The sequence below is a fragment of the Coregonus lavaretus genome, assembly GCF_964263955.1.
Source record: "Coregonus lavaretus genome assembly, chromosome: 9".
NCBI classification, from domain to species: Eukaryota; Metazoa; Chordata; class Actinopteri; order Salmoniformes; family Salmonidae; genus Coregonus; species Coregonus lavaretus.
Genome location: NC_139996.1, coordinates 3,842,712 through 3,865,228, shown reverse-complemented (window position 1 = coordinate 3,865,228; position 22,517 = coordinate 3,842,712). Strand labels below are relative to the sequence as shown.

General features: G+C 44.5%; 1 protein-coding gene across 1 annotated transcript in view; it reads right to left on the bottom strand.

Annotated features, from left to right (window-relative positions):
• The window catches only part of gas2a (growth arrest-specific 2a), a gene marked incomplete at both ends in the record, with an annotated part of 69,299 nt that extends 47,166 nt beyond the window's left edge, over window positions 1-22,133 (bottom strand). Inside the window, 2 exons of the mRNA XM_084168122.1 lie at window positions 3,150-3,289; window positions 21,989-22,133. Coding sequence (XP_084024248.1) covers window positions 3,150-3,289; window positions 21,989-22,133 — 285 coding nt within the window. The remainder of the gene's footprint in view (window positions 1-3,149; window positions 3,290-21,988) is intronic.
• Between the last annotated feature and the right edge of the window lie 384 nt (window positions 22,134-22,517).

Genomic DNA, 22,517 nt, shown 5'->3' with positions numbered 1-22,517 from the left:
CCCATACACTCCAACTTCCCTCATGTGACCTCTACTCAGATATGAGGCCCCAGAATGGGGACAGCTTGTACCAATAGCCATGTACAGCCATGGCTTGACATACCAAAGATCTAGCAGAGACAGACTTACTCAAAATACCCTTAAAAGAGACATTTTTGCGAATACTCACTAAATACTAAACTGTCCTATGGGGTCATGAAGTATGTCACGATCGTTGGTTAGAGAGGACCAAGGCGCAGCGTGTTGAGTGAACATACTTTAATAGTAAGGTGCACACACGAATACAAAACAATAAACGATACGTAACGTCCTCAGACAATGACTGACAAGGAACAAAAACCCACAAACACAAGGTGAAAACAGACAGTATAAATATGGCTCCCAATCAGAGACAACGAGCCAAACAGCTGACACTCGTTACCTCTGATTGGGAGTCACTCATCCAAACAAAGAAATACAACCACATAGAACAACCCAACCAAACAGAACACAACGAAACGAACACACCCTGGCTCAACATACAAAGTCCCGGAGCCAGAGCGTGACAGTACCCCCCCCTAAAGGCGCGGACTGCGACCGCGCCTCAATAAGGGCTAAACAAGGGAGGGCTGGGTGGGCATACCTCCTCGGCGGTGGTTCTGGCTCCGGCCCTGATCCCCACCTCCTCTCCAACCCCCCAAAGTACCCCTGGTCCTGTCTAGCCCCACTGGTCGGAGCCGGACTGACGACACGCGCCCCTGGCTTGGTGCGTGGAACAGCAACGGGCCTCACCGGACTGACGACTCCATTCCCTGGTTTGGTGCGAGTAGCAGGAACGAGCTGGACCAGGCTGACGACTCGCATCCCTGGTTTGGTGCGAGTAGCAGGAACGGGCTGGACCAGGCTGACGCCTCGCACCCCTGGCTTGGTGCGAGTAGCAGGAACGGGTTGGACCAGGCTGGCGACTCGCACCCCTGGTTTGGTGCGAGTGGCAGGAACAGGCCGGGTCGGGCTGGTGACCCACACCGTAGGCTTTGTGCGTGGAGCAGGGACAGGCCGGGCTGGGCTGGCGACGCACACCGTAGGCTTTGTGCGTGGAGCAGGAACAGGCCGGGCTGGGCTGGCGACGCACAACGTAGGCTTTGTGCGTGGAGCAGGAACAGGCCGGGCTGGACTGGCAACGCACACCGTAGGCTTTGTGCGTGGAGCAGGGACAGGCCGGGCTGGACTGGCGACGCACCTCGTAGGCTTGGTGCGTGGAGCAGGGACAGGCCGGGCTGGGCTGTCGACGCACACCACTGACTTGGTGGGAATGGCAGGAACCGGCCGGGCTGGGCTGACGACGTGCACCACTGACTTGGTGGGAATGGCAGGAACAGGCCGGGCTGGGCTGACGACGCGCACCACTGCCTTGGTGGGAATGGCAGGAACAGGCCGGACCGTACTGGGGACACACACCACTGGCCCCACGCAGGGATCAGGAACGGGTCGGACCGGACTGGTAACACACCCCAGTACCTCTCGCCGTGCCTCCACACTTTCCCTCTCCTCTGTGCCCAGTGGCCCCCCTAACCTGGCGGCCTTCTCTGCCAACGCTTTGCACCGCTCTAACCCGTACACCTGCTGCCCCGACGTCGTGAGCCCCCCCCTAAAAATTTCCTGGGGGTCTCTCCTCCCCGTGGCCCAGGCCTCTCTCCCTCTTGCCAGACTCGCAATCATCTCCTCCCACGTCCATCCTCTCTCCTCGTCACGCTGCTTGATCTGGTTAAGGTGGGTTTTTCTGTCACGATCGTTGGTTAGAGAGGACCAAGGCGCAGCGTGTTGAGCGAACATACTTTAATAGTAAGGTGCACACACGAATACAAAACAATAAACGATACGTAACGTCCTCAGACAATGACTGACAAGGAACAAAAACCCACAAACACAAGGTGAAAACAGACAGTATAAATATGGCTCCCAATCAGAGACAACGAGCCAAACAGCTGACACTCGTTACCTCTGATTGGGAGTCACTCATCCAAACAAAGAAATACAACCACATAGAACAACCCAACCAAACAGAACACAACGAAACGAACACACCCTGGCTCAACATACAAAGTCCCGGAGCCAGAGCGTGACAAAGTATCCGTTGCTGGAGGACTACTGGTCTCTTATCTGAAGGTTAGCGAAGTGACTTTCATCTGGCATAAGAACTGATTGCAGTTCAGCTATCAATACTGATACTCCAGTTTGTTTAACATGTGAAACAAAAAAATATTTAAAATGGTCAAATAATCTCTCTAGCCACAGACTAATATTATGTCTAAGTTTCAGATTCCTGTGTGATCATAGATTGGCTAAACGTGAACACTATCCTGGTGTATTCTAGAAGCTTCACCTCCAAAGCAATATTCCTGATTGTTAATCTGAAGATCTGCGAGGGGTGTTCAACAACCAAATTACGTGTTCGGGTTGGATTCTTTGGGCATTCTTAATACTCTGAGTCTAAGTATTCTATTTTAAGAATTATATTCTAAGTCAGAATTCCCAAGGTGGCGGTTAGTCCATGAGTTCTTGCAGTGGTATAGAAGCACTGAATTCAAGGTTCAACAAAAACAACAAATTCCCCAAAATATACCAGAAGGTATTTGTTAGCAATTTTTACTGTTTTTTTAATAATGATTAGCACTGCATGGGGCAACCTAGCCTTCAACAAAATCAGTCTGGTTTCCACCACTATGATTCTTAGCCTGGTCCCAGATCTGTTTGTGCTGTCTTGCCACTTTTTATGGTCATTGGCATGCCAACCAACCAACCAACCAACCAACCAACCAACCACAGGAGTTGGCTATATGGCACAAACAGATCAGTGCTCGTATTCAAAAAAGCGTCTCAGGGTACTGAGTACTGATCTAGGATAAGGTTCCTCTTGTCCATATAATGCTATTCATTATGATTTAAAAGGCAAAAACTGATCATCCTACATCAGCACTTTTACTGTGAGACACTTTTTTGAACACAGACCCTAGATCAGACCAGATCCCTGCCTTTGTTTTTGCTCGCTACAGTGTAGGTTTCCCCAAAAGCCTTGCCGTTTCCGGGACCAGGCAAGGACCAGCCACCTCGGCATTGGTTCTGGTTTACTATTCGGGCCAGCATGATAGTGTGAAAAGGTTTCTCGGTACCTTTCCATTGCCAAGAGGAAGTTCTCCACGGTTCTGTGTCTGATTCTGCTTGAACTTCTCCTGTAGCGTCTCAGCCAGCTGGCACAGCAGGAAGCCATTGTCCAAACGCTCCATGAAGCTCTCTGCTGTGATCTCCAGACCTGGGGGGGAGAGGAGATGGAAGAAGAACCGTTAAAACAGTGTATAATATATATATATATATATATATATATATATATATATATATATATATATATATATATATATATATAAAGGTTGGACCATAACTCTAGTCTTATAACAATGTGTATACATACACTACCGTTCAAAAGTTTGGGGTCACTTAGAAATATCCTTGTTTTCGAAAGACAAGCAATTTTTTTGTCCATTAAAATAACATCAAATTGATCAGAGATACAGTGTAGACATTGTTAATGTTGTAAATGGCTATTGTAGCTGGAAACGGCTGATTTTTAATGGAATATCTACATAGGCGTACAGAGGCCCATTATCAGCAACCATCAGTCCTGTGTTCCAATGGCACGTTGGGTTTGCTAATCCAAGTTTAGCATTTTATAAGGCTAATTGATCATTAGAAAACCTTTTTGCAATTATGTTAGCACAGCTGAAAACTGTTGTGCTGATTAAATAAGCAATAAAACTGGCCTTCTTGAGACTAGTTGAGTATCTGGAGCATCAGCAATTGTGGGTTGATTACAGGCTCAAAATGGCCAGAAACAAATAACTTTCTTCTGAAACTCGTCAGTGTCTTCTTGTTCTGAGAAATGAAGGCTATTCCATACGAGAAATTGCCAAGAAACTGAAGATCTCGTACAATGCTGTGTACTACTCCCTTCACAGAACAGCGCAAACTGTCTCTAACCAGAATAGAAAGAGGAGTGGGAGGCCCCGGTGCACAACTGAGCAAGAGGACAAATACATTACAGTGTCTAGTTTGAGAAACAGGCGCCTCACAGGTCCTCAACTGGCAGCTTAATTAAATAGTACCCGCAAAACACCAGTCTCAACGTCAACAGTGAAGAGGCGACTCCGGGATGCTGACCTTCTAGGCAGAGTTGCAAAGAAAAAGCCATATCTCAGACTGCCCATCTTAATCTTTTATTTTTATTGGCCAGTCTGAGATATGGCTTTTTCTTTGCAACTAACAAACATGTTAGCATTAACAAACATTAAGATCAGGTGTGACCAATTAGTGAGCGTGGCCATCACACCTGAACACACTGAACAAGATAGAGGATATAGAGAGTTTTGTTGACGCTGAGAACGGAACGTATATGTTTTTAAATAACATTCTTAGAACATTCTCTTATCATAACAAACCTTTTCTTGTGGTTTGTATGGAATGTTTTCTTCGCGTTCTGAGAACGGAATGTATGTCTTTAAATAACATTCTTAGAACATTCTCTGAAAATCTTTATTTTATTTATGTAACCTTTATTTGATCAGGGATTCATACTGAGACCAAGGTCTCTTTTACAGATGAGCCCTGAATTACATAAATAACAGAAAATACACACATCAAAATAAAAATACAAAATGCAAGCAGAAAGAAAAACACAGTCATAAAAAACAAACACATTCATCAGGAAAAAAAAGTCCTCAATCAGCTTTCTGAATTGGCCTAGAGGCACCAAAACATTTGTTCCACAAATAAGGTGCAAAAAAAACTAAAAGCTGATTTACTCAGTAGAGACCAAAGGAATTTCCAGAGGTACAGTGGGGGAAAAAAGTATTTAGTCAGCCACCAATTGTGCAAGTTCTCCCACTTAAAAAGATGAGAGAGGCCTGTAATTTTCATCATAGGTACACGTCAACTATGACAGACGAATTTAGATTTTTTTTTTCTCCAGATAATCACATTGTAGGATTTTTAATGAATTTATTTGCAAATTATGGTGGAAAATAAGTATTTGGTCACCTACAAACAAGCAAGATTTCTGGCTCTCACAGACCTGTAACTTCTTCTTTAAGAGGCTCCTCTGTCCTCCACTCGTTACCTGTATTAATGGCACCTGTTTGAACTTGTTATCAGTATAAAAGACACCTGTCCACAACCTCAGTCACACTCCAAACTCCACTATGGCCAAGACCAAAGAGCTGTCAAAGGACACCAGAAACACAATTGTAGACCTGCACCAGGCTGGGAAGACTGAATCTGCAATAGGTAAGCAGCTTGGTTTGAAGAAATCAACTGTGGGAGCAATTATTAGGAAATGGAAGACATACAAGACCACTGATAATCTCCCTCGATCTGGGGCTCCACGCAAGATCTCACCCCGTGGGGTCAAAATGATCACAAGAACGGTGAGCAAAAATCCCAGAACCACACAGGGGGACCTAGTGAATGACCTGCAGAGAGCTGGGACCAAAGTCTACCATCAGTAACACACTACGCCGCCAGTGACTCAAATCCTGCAGTGCCAGACGTGTCCCCCTGCTTAAGCCAGTACATGTGCATTTGGATGATCCAGAAGAGGATTGGGAGAATGTCATATGGTCAGATGAAACCAAAATATAACTTTTTGGTAAAAACTCAACTCGTCGTGTTTGGAGGACAAAGAATGCTGAGTTGCATCCAAAGAACACCATACCTACTGTGAAGCATGGGGGTGGAAACATCATGCTTTGGGGCTGTTTTTCTGCAAAGGGACCAGGACGACTGATCCGTGTAAAGGAAAGAATGAATGGGGCCATGTATCGTGAGAGTTTGAGTGAAAACCTCCTTCCATCAGCAAGGGCATTGAAGATGAAATGTGGCTGGGTCTTTCAACATGACAATGATCCCAAACACACTGCCCGGGCAACGAAGGAGTGGCTTCGTAAGAAGCATTTCAAGGTCCTAGAGTGGCCTAGCCAGTCTCCAGATCTCAACCCCATAGAAAATCTTTGGAGGGAGTTGAAAGTCTGTGTTGCCCAGCGACAGCCCCAAAACATCACTGCTCTAGAGGAGATCTGCATGGAGGAATGGGCCAAAATACCAGCAACAGTGTGTGAAAACCTTGTGAAGACTTACAGAAAACGTTTGACCTGTGTCATTGCCAATAAAGGGTATATAACAAAGTATTGAGAAACTTTTGTTATTGACCATATACTTGTTTTCCACCATAATTTGCAGATACATTCATTAAAGATCCTACAATGTGATTTTCTGGAGAAAAAAAATCTCATTTTGTCTGTCATAGTTGACGTGTACCTATGATGAAAATTACAGGCCTCTCTCATCTTTTTAAGTGGGAGAACTTGCACAATTGGTGGCTGACTAAATACTTTTTTTCCCCACTGTATGGTAACTCATATGTCTAAAGTTTAGTAATGATGTTACGTACAGCGGGACTTTTTGTAAAAGGGCTTTAGAAATGAAAACATAGCAATTTATCAACCTACGTGACATCAAGGAGGGCCAACCGACTTCCTGGTAGAGAACGCAGCGACGAGTGCTAAAACCGTAATAAAGCGCGGTGCGATATGATAAACTGCATCTAACGGCTTTAATGAAGTAACAGATGCGTTCATATAGGTGATGTCGCCATAGTCTCGGACCGATAGGATCGTCGACGGAATAATCTGCTTACTACTATTTAGCGAGAGGCAGGTCCTATTTCTATAGAAGAAGACCCATTTTTATTCTCAGCTTCTTAACTAACTCGTCAATATGTCTTTTTTTTTAAAGACAGCTTTTCATCTATCCAGACGTCCAGATATTTGTAAGCAGGGACACGATCAATACGGACACCGTCCAAAGTACATCTGCTTAAATCATCAGCTGCGACCGGGAGACCCATGTGACGGCGCACAATTGGCCCAGCGTCGTCCAGGGTAGGGAACGGCCGGCAGAGGGATGTAGCTCAGTTGGTAGAGCACGGCGTTTACAACGCCAGGGGTTGTGGGTTCGATTCCCACGGGGGGGCCAGTATGAAAAAAAATATATTAAAAAAAATAATGTATGAACTCACTAACTGTAAGTCGCTCTGGATAAGAGCGTCTGCTAAAATGACTAAAATGTACATGTATGTGCTGTAGACAGTTTTACCTGTATTCAATACTAGTTTCAGGTCAAGAAAGTGTTTCTGTAATACAATGACTGTAGTTCAGATAGAGCCTGGTCAACCATGGGGGCAATAGCATACACAACAAGTATATAAAACAAAATATATTAAAAAAGGTTTCTTGTGGTTTTTATGGAAAGTTTTCGTAAAGGCCCAGTGCAGTCAAACGTGTGATTTCCCTGTGTGTTGTATATATTTCCACACTGTGAGGTTGGAATAATACTGTGAAAATGATGATAATGCCCTGAAACTTCAGCCTGTTTTGGTGGGATGGAGTTTTGTCCTGCCTGGTGACATCACCCGATCAGTTAATAGACATTTTTAGTCATTTAGCAGATGCTCTTATCCAGAGGGACTTACAGTTAGTGAGTGCATACATTTAAAAAAATTAAAATATTTTTCACACTGGTCCCCCGTGGGAATCGAACCCACAACCCTGGCATTGCAAACACCATGCTCTACCAACTGAGCTACACGGGACTAGACCAATAAGAAATAAGAAAGCGAGTTCCAAACCTCTCTGCCAATTAAGAAATTGCTAAGAAGTTATTTTTGTTAATTTTGATTGAAAACAATCACAATAAGGTACTTAATTGTTACCCAGAAATGATTTGATATTGAGATAAAAACAGCTGCATTGGGTCTTTAACGTTCTCGGAACATTTTGAGAACATGACTGTACGTAGAACTATGAGGTAACCTGTAGGAGAAGTACAGAAATTCCCACAGAAGAATGTTGTTTCTAAATGGCCTCTGAACTGTTTGAGAACATTCCCAATATCAAAAATGGTCTGTTAAAGTAATGAAATACCAAGAAAATAATGTTTTTTTGTCAAGTATGAAAATGTATGCACTCACTAACAGTAAGTCGCTCTGGATAAGAGCGTCTGCTAAATGACTGAAATGTAAAATGTAAATTTAAGTACCTTAAATGCGCTGAGAATGTTCCAAAGCCAAGCAACTATCCTGCACCATTCCCAGAAAGTTGTGGGAAGGTTGTATGCAAAATAAACACAGGACAACCACGCTCTCACCGAGCTCTAAGAAACAGAGGGTTCTGAGAACGTTATGCGCTAGCTGGGATCGTTCACCATGACTTCACATGAAACGAAAAGTCAGTCAGATAAAACAGATAATCATGCTACCACAAAAAGCCACTATGATGAGACTGTGTCTACAAATGACTAAAATCCTTAAGCCAGGGAGATAATTAAGTGTCCAAGTATGCCAGCCATGTTGGTGAAGGTTCTGCCTATCAGATAATGGTGAAGAAATGTAGGATGACAGTAGCCTACAGTTCCTAAAGCAAGTGTGACTGAAAACACACTGAAAGCCCACAGAGCTAGCATGCTGCGTAACGTGACACAGTCAGACTGATAGTTAGGCCATATGAACAGCCCACAGAGCTAGCATGCTGCGTAACATGACACAGTCAGACTGATAGTTAGGCCATATGAACAGCCCACAGAGCTAGCATGCCGCGTAACGTGACAAGGTCAGACTGATAGTTAGGCCATATGAACAGCCCACAGAGCTAGCATGCTGCGTAACATGACACAGTCAGACTGATAGTTAGGCCATATGAACAGCCCACAGAGCTAGCATGCTGCGTAACATGACACAGTCAGACTGATAGTTAGGCCATATGAACAGCCCACAGAGCTAGCATGCTGCGTAACGTGACACAGTCAGACTGATAGTTAGGCCATATGAACAGCCCACAGAGCTAGCATGCTGCGTAACATGACACAGTCAGACTGATAGTTAGGTCATATGAACAGCCCACAGAGCTAGCATGCTGCGTAACATGACACAGTCAGACTGATAGTTAGGCCATATGAACAGCCCACAGAGCTAGCATGCTGCATAACATGACACAGTCAGACTGATAGTTAGGCAATATGAACAGCCCACAGAGCTAGCATGCTGCGTAACATGACACAGTCAGACTGATAGTTAGGCCATATGAACAGCCCACAGAGCTAGCATGCTGCGTAACATGACACAGTCAGACTGATAGTTAGGCCATATGAACAGCCCACAGAGCTAGCATGCTGCGTAACGTGACACAGTCAGACTGATAGTTAGGCCATATGAACAGCCCACAGAGCTAGCATGCTGCGTAACATGACACAGTCAGACTGATAGTTAGGCCATATGAACAGCCCACAGAGCTAGCATGCTGCGTAACGTGACACAGTCAGACTGATAGTTAGGCCATATGAACAGCCCACAGAGCTAGCATGCTGCGTAACATGACACAGTCAGACTGATAGTTAGGTCATATGAACAGCCCACAGAGCTAGCATGCTGCGTAACGTGACACAGTCAGACTGATAGTTAGGTCATATGAACAGCCCACAGAGCTAGCATGCTGCGTAATATGACACAGTCAGACTGATAGTTAGGCCATATGAACAGCCCACAGAGCTAGCATGCCGCGTAACATGACACAGTCAGACTGATAGTTAGGCCATATGAACAGCCCACAGAGCTAGCATGCTGCGTAACATGACACAGTCAGACTGATAGTTAGGCCATATGAACAGCCCACAGAGCTAGCATGCTGCGTAACATGACACAGTCAGACTGATAGTTAGGCCATATGAACAGCCCACAGAGCTAGCATGCTGCGTAACATGACACAGTCAGACTGATAGTTAGGCCATATGAACAGCCCACAGAGCTAGCATGCTGCGTAACGTGACACAGTCAGACTGATAGTTAGGCCATATGAACAGCCCACAGAGCTAGCATGCTGCGTAACGTGACACAGTCAGACTGATAGTTAGGCCATATGAACAGCCCACAGAGCTAGCATGCTGCGTAACATGACACAGTCAGACTGATAGTTAGGCCATATGAACAGCCCACAGAGCTAGCATGCTGCGTAACATGACACAGTCAGACTGATAGTTAGGCCATATGAACAGCCCACAGAGCTAGCATGCTGCGTAACATGACACAGTCAGACTGATAGTTAGGCCATATGAACAGCCCACAGAGCTAGCATGCTGCGTAACATGACACAGTCAGACTGATAGTTAGGCCATATGAACAGCCCACAGAGCTAGCATGCTGCGTAACGTGACACAGTCAGACTGATAGTTAGGCAATATGAACAGCCCACAGAGCTAGCATGCCGCGTAACGTGACAAGGTCAGACTGATAGTTAGGCCATATGAACAGCCCACAGAGCTAGCATGCTGCGTAACATGACACAGTCAGACTGATAGTTAGGCCATATGAACAGCCCACAGAGCTAGCATGCTGCGTAACGTGACACAGTCAGACTGATAGTTAGGCAATATGAACAGCCCACAGAGCTAGCATGCCGCGTAACGTGACAAGGTCAGACTGATAGTTAGGCCATATGAACAGCCCACAGAGCTAGCATGCTGCGTAACATGACACAGTCAGACTGATAGTTAGGCCATATGAACAGCCCACAGAGCTAGCATGCTGCGTAACATGACACAGTCAGACTGATAGTTAGGCCATATGAACAGCCCACAGAGCTAGCATGCTGCGTAACGTGACACAGTCAGACTGATAGTTAGGCCATATGAACAGCCCACAGAGCTAGCATGCTGCGTAACATGACACAGTCAGACTGATAGTTAGGCCATATGAACAGCCCACAGAGCTAGCATGCTGCGTAACATGACACAGTCAGACTGATAGTTAGGCCATATGAACAGCCCACAGAGCTAGCATGCTGCGTAACATGACACAGTCAGACTGATAGTTAGGTCATATGAACAGCCCACAGAGCTAGCATGCTGCGTAACATGACACAGTCAGACTGATAGTTAGGCCATATGAACAGCCCACAGAGCTAGCATGCCGCGTAACGTGACACAGTCAGACTGATAGTTAGGTCATATGAACAGCCCACAGAGCTAGCATGCTGCGTAACGTGACACAGTCAGACTGATAGTTAGGTCATATGAACAGCCCACAGAGCTAGCATGCTGCGTAACATGACACAGTCAGACTGATAGTTAGGCCATATGAACAGCCCACAGAGCTAGCATGCTGCGTAACGTGACACAGTCATACTGATTCAGGCCAAGGGCCCTCTGATTCTGCACAGTGATGCTTCAGCTCCCACACACACTCTCCAGAGGTCACACACGCACGCACGCTCGCACGCACGCACACACACACACACACACACACACACAGTGATCAACATGTGGTATTTCTAGTTGACTGGCATCCAGACGACCATTCTTTCTCAGTTAGATCATTCCGACAGCAATAGGAGGTGGCAGGGGGGTGTCTAACTGTGGAAAAGAAACCAGGGGGATTTCTGTCTTCATCTCTTTTCTTTTGGTAGAGGGAGGCGGAGGGGGCTGGAGGAGAAGGAGGGGGTTTAGGGTTAAGGTTTGGTAGAGGGAGGAGGAGGAGGGGGCTGGAGGAGAAGGAGAGGGGTTCAGGGGTTTTAATGAGTTCCAAATGTTGTAATTGATCCCAGAGGATGGATGGAGAGAGAGAGAGAGAGAGAGAGAGAGAGAGAGAGAGAGAGAGAGAGAGAGAGAGAGAGAGAGAGAGAGAGAGAGAGAGAGAGAGAGAGAGAGAGAGAGAGAGAAATAAATAACTAACTTGGGAAATACCCTTTATTCCTGCCTTATTCTCATGCAGACCAGAGAAGGGAGGGGACGATAACACTTTATAATAACTATTCTTTATAAACCATAAAAATCATTATTAAATAAATACACTTTTAACAAATGATTTATAAATGTTTCTAAAAGATTAGTACATTATTAGCAACTATATTAGTTAAACGTTCACAAATCAATATATTTACCAATAATTTACTAATCATTTACAAACATTTATAAATCATTTGTTAATATTTAGTTAATGACTTACTAATGACATATACCTGGCTTATAAAGCATGCTTATAATAAAGTGTTATCGTCCCCTCCCTCTCTCTCATCAGAGAACTGCTGCGTCAAAGCAAATCTGACAGGTTCATATATTACATGCCCTTTTCAAACATATCTACAGTTATATAGACAAAGGACTGAAACAAGAAGGAACAAGAAGAAAGGAAATTCACATGAAAAAGAAAGGAAATTCACATGAAAAAGAAAGGAAATTCACATGAAAAAGAAAGGAAATTCACATGAAAAAGAAAGGAAATTCACATGAAAAAGAAAGGAAATTCACATGAAAAATAAAGGAAATTCACATGAAAAATAAAGGAAATTCACGTGAAAAATATAGGAAATTCACATGAAAAATAAAGGAAATTCACACGAGCACCACAATGCCTACTCCACTCATGCTCTACCAAGGTTTTCCAGCGCACAGCTTTAGCTTACTTTGACCTATGTTGGCCTATTGTACTTCAATCAACGTGTAGGAGTGCTTAGGATTCAAACCTTCTCAAACAACCTAATTTCATACTTTTCAGAGGAGGTGCTTCCACAATAAGGTAAAGTATTGGATTCTTCACCCCACCACACTAAGACATTATCCCAATCCCACTACCTTTTTAAAACGTTTTTTCTTTTTCTTCCCTTATTACATGACAGCAAGCTTTGCTTGTTATACTTTCAAGACCATCAGGCTTGATTGAGTGAACTGTTTTGTCGTGTAGTAATGGGGCGCCTGCCTGTATTTCCTTAAACCTTTATTTTAGCAATACACATATATTTCAGAACATCTTTTTTTGGTCAGTAGGTGCCCAACATAACAACAGGTGGTGGTGTGTTGGATACAGTCACTCATATGGATATAATATAATGGGGGGGGGGGGGGGGGGGGCTGGGCCAGCTTATGGTGTCATACAAATACAATGCACCCCCCCTCCCCAACGTTAAAAATATTTTACCATGACCCTCCCCTTGTACTGTAAAATAAATTCAACCCCCCCCCCCCCCCCCCCCCCCCCCCCCCCTTATAGAATTAACTCAACATAAATAACAACAGCTGTAGCTACCCTGTGTTTATAAATGTAGATATCTACTTTTCTTTTGTGGCCCAGTCGATACCATGGCTACGAGCCCAGAAGGTTGACGATTCCATCGACCACCACAGAGCGATACCATGCAGGGCTACGAGCCCAGAAGGTTGATGATTCCATCGACCACCACAGAGCAGTTCACTCTCCTTGCCTGTTTCATTACTTCACAGTCAGAGCCAGTTGCAGGCAGTGATCAGCTAAGGGGGGAAAATCTGATTTTCAACATTTTGATGCCATATTAATAATGATATAAAATATATGCAACACAATTTCCGCCAAACAGGTTTCTGTGTCAACGCACCACACAACCAATAAACAAAACATACCGACATGGTTTGCGTTTTCAACACCATAGTAAATAGACTATGTCGATCTGGACAAACAGGAAATACAATCCCACCCCACCATGTAGTCTTACCCAGTATCGAAGGTTTGGCTTGACAACCTCTGAATGTCATTACACTGTTTGGTGTTTTGTAACAGATGTCTCTTTCCATTCATCAAATTGCCTCTGCACAGTTTGGATTGATTGATCTTATTTTTTCAGTAATAAAATACATATACACAAATAATAATAAAAAAGTGACCGGGATTGCAAAATAAAGTCAGGGATTTATTTCCATTGTGGTCCCTACATTTGCTGCAGTAATATAAGGACTGAATGCATGTCTAATTTATAAGGACTGAATGCATGTCTAATTTATAAGGACTGAATGCATGTCTAATTTATAAGGACTGAATGCATGTCTAATTTATAAGGACTGAATGCATGTCTAATTTATAAGGACTGAATGCATGTCTAATTTATAAGGACTGAATGCATGTCTAATTTACACATCTCCATCTGGCTTTCAGGGGTCACCTTATATATTTTTTTAAATCATAGCTACATCTATGGGCTGTTATGTTTTTCTGTTTGCTTAATGTTCGGTATATATCATAGGCTATGTATTGGATAACGGCACAATCATTTGGTCTTATTTGGGCTTGGTCTCACAAAATGTATTTAATGTAGGGGCTCATAAAATGTATTTAATGTATGGCTCAGGTAGCATCAGACTTGAATTTGCAAATTTGCAAATTTCTTATCGTTTTTTAGTCTACTTTCCATGTGTTGGCCTATAGGCTTAGGTGTCCACTGTATGATATTAATATACAAAATTAAATAATATACAGTACCAGTCAAAAGTTTGGACACACCTACTCATTCAAGTTTTTTAAAAACTATTTTCTACATTGTAGAATAATAGTGAAGACATCAAAACCATGAAATAACACATATGGAATCATGTAGTAACCAAAAAAATATATTTTATATTTGAGATTCTTTAAAGTGGCCACCCTTTGCCTTGATGACAGCTTTGCACACTCTTGGCATTCTCTCAACCAGCTTCACCTGGAATGCTTTTCCAACAGTCTTGAAGGAGTTCCCACATATGCTGAGCACTTGTTGGATGATTTTCCTTCTCGCTGCGGTCCAACTCATCCCAAACCATCTCAATTTGGTTGAGGTCGGGGGATTGTGGAGGCCAGGTCATCTGATGCAGCACTCCATCACTCTCCTTGGTGAAATAGCCCTTACACAGCCTGGAGGTGTGTTGGGTCATTGTCCTGTTGAAAAACAAATGATAGTCCCACTAAGCCCAAACCAGATGGGATGGAGTATCACTGCAGAATGCTGTGGTAGCCATACTGGTTTAAGTGTGCGTTGAATTCTAAATAAATCACAGACAGTGTCACCAGCAAAGCACTACAATGTAGAAAATAGTCAAAATAAAGAAAAGCCATGGAATGAGTAGGTGTGTACAAACTTTTCACTGGTACTGTATATATATATATATATATATATATATATATATATATATATATATATAATAAATGTATTAAACAAAAACGTATTTACATAAGTATTCAGACCCTTTGCTATGAGACTCGAAGTTGAGCTCAGGTGCGTTCTGTTTCCATTGATCATCCTTGAGATGTTTCTACAACTTGATTGCAGTCCACCTTTGGTAAATTCAATTGATTGGACATGATTTGGAAAGGCACACATATGTCTATATAAGGTCCCACAGTTGACAGTGCATATCAGAGCAGAAACCAAGCCATGAGGTCAAAGGAATTGTCCGTAGAGCTCAGAGACAGGATTGTGTCGAGGCACAGATCTGGGGAACCAAAACATTTCTGCAGCATTGAAGGTCCCCAAGAACACAGTGGCCTCCATCATTCTTAAATGGAAGAAGTTTGGAACCACCAAGACTCTTCCTGGAGCTGACCGTCCGGCCAAACTGAGAAATCGGGGGAGAAGGACCTTGGTCAGGGAGGTGACCAAGAACCCTATGGTCACTCTGACAGAGCTCCAGAGTTCCTCTGTGGAGATGGGAGAACCTTCCAGAAGAAACAACCATCTCTGCAGCACTCCACCAATCAGGCCTTTATGGTAGAGTGGCCAGACGGAAGCCACTCCTCAGTAAAATGACACCTGTTTGGTGTTTGCCAAAAGGCACCTAAAGGACTCTCAGACCATGAGAAACAAGATTCTCTGGTCTGATGAAACCAAGATTGAACTCTTTGGCCTGAATGCCAAGCGTCACGTCTGGAGGAAACCAGGCACCGCTCATCACCTGGCCAATACCATCCCTACGGTGAAGCATGGTGGTGGTGTAGCGAATGTGCCCACTCTGGTATATACTCATGTGCACTCTAGCCAACAGATTACAGATACAGCGCAGGTATAGTCTACTACAGGATGAGAAGATTATGGACAAAAGTGCAAGACTATTTTTATTTGTCAAATGGCATCCAGACGTCGATCATCATGTCACCATAATAAGACCCTTGATAGTTATTGAAAAGGAGCATCAATGTCACGATCGTGTGAAGGAGGAGACCAAAGCGCAGCGTGTTGAGTGAACATAGTAATTTATTAAATGCTCACACGAGCAAAACAAACAAACAACGAAACCGTGACGTCTGTGGTACAACACGCACACACACGAACAAAATCCCACAACCCGAAAGGAAAACAGATAGATTAAATATGGCTCCCAATCAGAGACAAACAGCCGACAGCTGACACTCGTTTGCCTCTGATTGGGAGTCACACCGGCAAACATAGAAAATAAACCACCTAGAACACCCACCAGAGAAACCGAAAACATAGAATGAACACACCCTGGTTCAACATAATGAGTCCCCGAACCAGGGTGTGACAGTACCCCCCCCTAAAGGCGCGGACTGTGACCGCGCCTAAATACGAGCAAAACAGGGGAGGGCTGGGTGGGCATTCTTCCTCGGCGGCGGCTCCGGCTCCGGGCCTGATCCCCACTTCCTCTCCAACCCCCCAAAGTACTCCTGGTCCTGTCTAGCCCCGCTGGCCGGAGCCGGACTGACGACACGCGCCCCTGGCTTGGTGCGTGGAGCAGGAATGGACCGGAATGGGCTGGCGACGCACACCACTGACTTGGTGCGGAGAGCAGGGACGAGCCGGACAGGGCTGACGAGACGCACCACAGACTTGGTGCGGGAAGCTTGGATGGGCCGGACTGGGCTGGCGACGCGCACCGTATCCCTGGTGCGAGTGGCCGGAACAGGCCGGGTCGGGCTGGCGACGCGCACCGTATCCCTGGTGCGAGTGGCCGGAACAGGCCGGGTCGGGCTGGCGACGCGCACCGTATCCCTGGTGCGAGTGGCCGGAACAGGCCGGGTCGGGCTGGCGACGCGCACCGTATCCTTGGTGCGAGTGGCCGGAACAGGCCGGGCTGGGCTGGGGACGCGCACCACAGGCTCCATGCGAGGAACAGGAACAGACAGGACCGCACTGAGGACACACACCCCTGGCCCTACACGGGGATCAGGAACGGGCCGGACCGGACTGGTAACACACCCCAGTACCCTTGGCCGTGCCTCTACACCTTCCTTCCCCTTCGTGACCAGTGGCCCCCTTAACCTGGCGGCCCTATCTGCCAACCTCCTGCACTCCTCCAACCCGTACACCTGCTGCCCCGACGTCGTGAGCCCCCCCCTAAAAATTTCCTGGGGGTCTCTCCCCCCCGTGGACCAGGCCTCCATCATTCTCGCCCACTTCTCGCTCCTCTGTTTCCAATTATCGCCCTTCAGCTCCTGTACACGCTGCTTGGTCTGGTCTTGGTGGGATTTTCTGTCACGATCGTGTGAAGGAGGAGACCAAAGCGCAGCGTGTTGAGTGAACATAGTAATTTATTAAATGCTCACACGAGCAAAACAAACAAACAACGAAACCGTGACGTCTGTGGTACAACACGCACACACACGAACAAAATCCCACAACCCGAAAGGAAAACAGATAGATTAAATATGGCTCCCAATCAGAGACAAACAGCCGACAGCTGACACTCGTTTGCCTCTGATTGGGAGTCACACCGGCAAACATAGAAAATAAACCACCTAGAACACCCACCAGAGAAACCGAAAACATAGAATGAACACACCCTGGTTCAACATAATGAGTCCCCGAACCAGGGTGTGACAATCAAGGATATCACCGTGCACTTTCACCACCCTGTGAAGTTCATCATAATCTATTTAATCTGTTAGCATAATAAACTGCATGGTTTTCCATGATGTGGTGACATGTTTTATCTGACATGACGGCTTCTTTACTCACATAGAAAGGTTGGATGTAAACCTGGTTCAAGTCAAGCCGTTTTGAAGATGCTGGAATTATATTTTGGATGAACGTGCGCAGGCCTATAGGAGACTTTGGAAGTAGGCAAATCAGATTAAAATATTGTGACTGGTTGTGTTTCTGCCACATATAAAAGGTAATACATTTTTAAAGTTAAATGATAAATATTTAGGCTATGTTGGTGATGCAATGCTGTGTATAGCACTCCGTGACATCTGCTGATGTAAAAAGAGCTTAATAAATACATTTGATTGATTGATTGATTGATATTGAAGCGTTAGGTTCTAGGTGCGCGAGGAATAGCCGCTCTGATTGGAGAGGAGGAGGCAGAGCGTGTGTTAAGCTTTCCTGAATAACTGGGCCTGCCGGGAGCAGATGTAGCTACATTATTACAGGACGGTTTTTGGAGAATGACGACCTGCAACAGACAGCGCATTCAGTATCAGAAGTAAAAATACAGCCAGACTGGCCTGCTGCTGTGCCTTCCTAAACCGTATTAACTGTAGAGAGTAAACCCACTACTGATCCAAATCTAATGAAACATTCAAATCACAGGGCATTTGCAGTGTTATTTGAAATCCCATTTTCACTGCAGCCTGGAGTAGGCTAGAATGCTGTACTCACTTGAAAACAATAATGCAAGTATTCATTGCTTTGTGGTGTTGTAAGCTAGTATAGGTAGGATAATTGTATTGTCCCTACACAACATCAGTAGGGGAGATTTTTGAACTGTGTGTCTCATGTCTTCAAATCAAATCAATTCAAATAAAATTGAAATGCTTACAAGTGAAATGCTTACAAGCCCTTAACCAACAATGCAGTTTTAAGAAAGAATACACCCCCAAAGAAAAAATTCACAAAAAAATACAATATAAAATAATACGAAATAAAAGTAACACATTTATTTTACCTTTATTTAACAAGGCAAGTCAGTTAAGAACAAATTCTTATTTACAATGACGGCCTACACCGGCCGCCCTATGGGACTCCCAATCACGGCCGGTTGTGATACAGCCTGGAATCGAACCAGGGGGTCTGTAGTGACGCCTCAAGCACTGAGATGCAGTGCCTTAGACCGCTGCGCCACTCGGGAACCCAAATAATTAAAGAGCAGCAGTAAAAATAACAGTAGGGAGGCTATATACAGGGGGTACCGGTACCGAGTCAATGTGCGGGGGCACCGGTTAGTCGAGGTAATTGAGGTAATATGTACATGTATGTAGAGTTATTAAAGTGACTATGCATAGATAATAAACAGAGAGTAGCAGCAGCGTAAAATATAATACAGCATAACAAAGCAATAGAAGTAAAGTCCTAATACACAATAATGACAAATGGCAACAGAAATAATGTCGTTTATTTAATATTAACAGCTGATTTTCCAGAGGGAAGCGAAAAACCAGAAACCCATTTTAACCCAATATGGAGTAAACTGGAGAAAAACAATTCCCTGATCTCTTTTAACAAGACAATCTAGCTCCTTGAAAATACACCAATAATCATGTGGTGTCATGTAGCCAACCCATTAACCATTACTGACTGTCACATTAGAGGCATGAAGTGACACAAACTGCTCGGTGTTCTGCATTTCTTCCTCCCCTGACATCCTAGTCATCCTCATCGGTGGAAACGACTTGGGATACACCAAGGGGACGGTAGATGGTGTTGGGAGTTGTGATTGGCCACTCAGTCGTGGGGGAACAGGGAGTACAGGAGGGGACTAAGCACGTACCCCTGAGGTACCCCTTGAAAGTACCTTGACACTGTGTTAATCAAATTTGGATTATAATGACAAGAAGAAAAATGTAATTGACAGAGGAGGGAGCGTACTGAATAAATGCATAAGGTAAGAGCTGTAACGTTAGCTAGCTACATTGCTAAGCAAGCCAGATTGACTAGTGTGTGGAGTAATGTTAGCTAACATCAATGTTAGATGAGCAATGCCCATTCCATGTATTATACATTGTGGCAGTTTCCCAAAGTTTGGTGTTGACTATGAATTTTACTTAGCTAGCTAGCTGTGCTTTGTGGAAGAATGTTGGATAGCTATATTGTCAACATTGAGTTGAGCCGGTGCATGATTCATCCATACAGCTAACATTTTTATTTTATTTTATTTATTTCACCTTTATTTAACCAGGTAAGCCAGTTGAGAACTAGTTCTCATTTACAACTGCGACCTGGCCAAGATAAAGCAAGCAGTGCGATAAAAACAACAACACAGAGTTACATATGGGGTAAAACAAAACATAAAGTCAAAAATACAAACAGAACATATATATACAGTGTGTGCGAATGTAGTAAGTTATGGAGGAAAGGCAATAAATAGGCCATAGTGCAAAATAATTACAATTTAGTATTAACACTGGAGTGATAGATGTGCAAAAGATGATGTGCAATTAGGGATACTGGGGTGCAAATTAGCAAAATAAATAACAATAAGGGGATGAGGTAGTTGGGTGGGCTAATTACAGATGGGCTGTGTACAGGTGCAGTGATCGGTAAGGTGCTCTGACAACTGACGCTTAAAGTTAGTGAGGGAGATAAGAGTCTCCAGCTTCAGAGATTTTTGCAGTTCGTTCCAGTCATTGGCAGCAGAGAACTGGAAGGAATGGCGGCCAAAGGAGGTGTTGGCTTTGGGGATGACCAGTGAGATATACCTGCTGGAGCGCAGACTACGGGTGGGTGTTGCTATGGTGACCAATGAGCTAAGATAATTCCAGCCTCATTTACGATTGATTGGTAATGACCTTCAGATCAACAGGAAAATGGAAGTCCCTTGAGAATCCATACAAATGAAAGGAAATAGTGAATAATGGCTGAAGGTGAATAGGCTATAAAAGTATCTGCACACTAACTAACTAAAAGCAAACAACAGGCCTCCGGAGTTCATCACCTGGGTTTAAGGTGTACACAATGGGAAGTAACACAGTTAGATGATTGTTTGTTCAAAGTGCCCATGGATGAACAGGATATGCTTTGGACGGCTTTGCAAATCAGACAGCAAACATCAAATTGCTTCCTGAACTAGGCTCAGTCACAGTCACAACCCCATGACTGAAACAGCCCGCAGACCAACTAACTGGTTTGGCTTGTGTTTAAAATTTTTTTTTTTTTTTAAACATGTTTACATTTACTTACTTAGCACAACACACATCATTATTAGAGTCCATGCCTCAGTAACCCAGCCTGGACCACAAAGAGACCATGCCTCATTAACCCAGCCTGGACCACAAAGAGACCATGCCTCGGTAACCCAGCCTGGACCCCAAAGAGACCATGCCTCGGTAACCCAGCCTGGTCCCCAAAGAGACCATCCATGCCTCGGTAACCCAGCCTGGACCCCAAAGAGACCATCCATGCCTCGGTAACCCAGCCTGGACCACAAAGAGACCATCCATGCCTCGGTAACCCAGCCTGGACCCCAAAGAGACCATCCATGCCTCGGTAACCCAGCCTGGACCACAAAGAGACCATCCATGCCTCGGTAACCCAGCCTGGACCACAAAGAGACCATCCATGCCTCGGTAACCCAGCCTGGACCCCAAAGAGACCATCCATGCCTCGGTAACCCAGCCTGGACCCCAAAAGAGCAAAGCGGAAGCACAGTGGGAAGGAAAAACTCCCTGGAGTGAATGAAACCTTCAGAGGAACCAGACTCAGAACAAAGATTTTTATACATCTGCTACACTGAGAGATGTACACAGATCATTTGTTGATGACAGCCAGCCACACCAAGGCCACTCCAGAGCAGTCAATAATATAATAATAATAATCTGCCATTTAGCAGATGCTTTTATCCAAAGTGACTTACTACAGCGAGTGCATACGTGTTGGTATGGGTGTCCCCAGCGGGAATCGAACCCACAATCCTTACCCAGCATGCTGGTCAGCCACTGGGCCAATGTCCTCCTTCATGGTCAGTAGACCCATAGACATACATACTGTCTATTCACATATGTATTAATCTATATATTAATGTATATATTCTATACATCATATAGAGCTTACCCAGCATGCTGGTTAGCCACAGGGCCAATGTCCTCCTTCATGGTCAGTAGACCCATAGACATACATACTGTCTATTCACATATGTATTAATCTATATATTAATGTATATATTCTATACATCATATAGAGCTTACCCAGCATGCTGGTTAGCCACAGGGCCAGGTCTTCCTTCATTGGCAGAAGGCTGGCTTCGTGGCGGCTGGCCAGCCATTGGCTGTACTGCTGCATGTCCGTCAGGCCTGGGCCAATTGGCTGCTTGGGACTCAGGGAGCTGCACATGGTGGGTCTCTCCCGTCACCTTGAGGGAGGAGAGGGACAGACAGTCACAACAAGCACACACGCAGACATGCACCTGCTCTCCATTTCAATCTGTCTGTATTCACTTTAACCAACCCCTCTTTCCTTCTATCCATCCTTCCACTCCACTTAGACTACCGGTCAATAGTTTAAGAACACCTACTCATTCAAGGGTTTTTCTTAATTGTTTTACTATTTTTTACATTGTAGAATAATAGTGAAGACATCAAAACCATGACAACACATATGGAATCATGTAGTAACCAATAAAGTGTTAATACAAATCAAAATATATTTTATATTTGAGATTCTTCAAATAGCCACCCTTTGCCTTGATGACAGCATTGCACACTCTTGACATTCTCT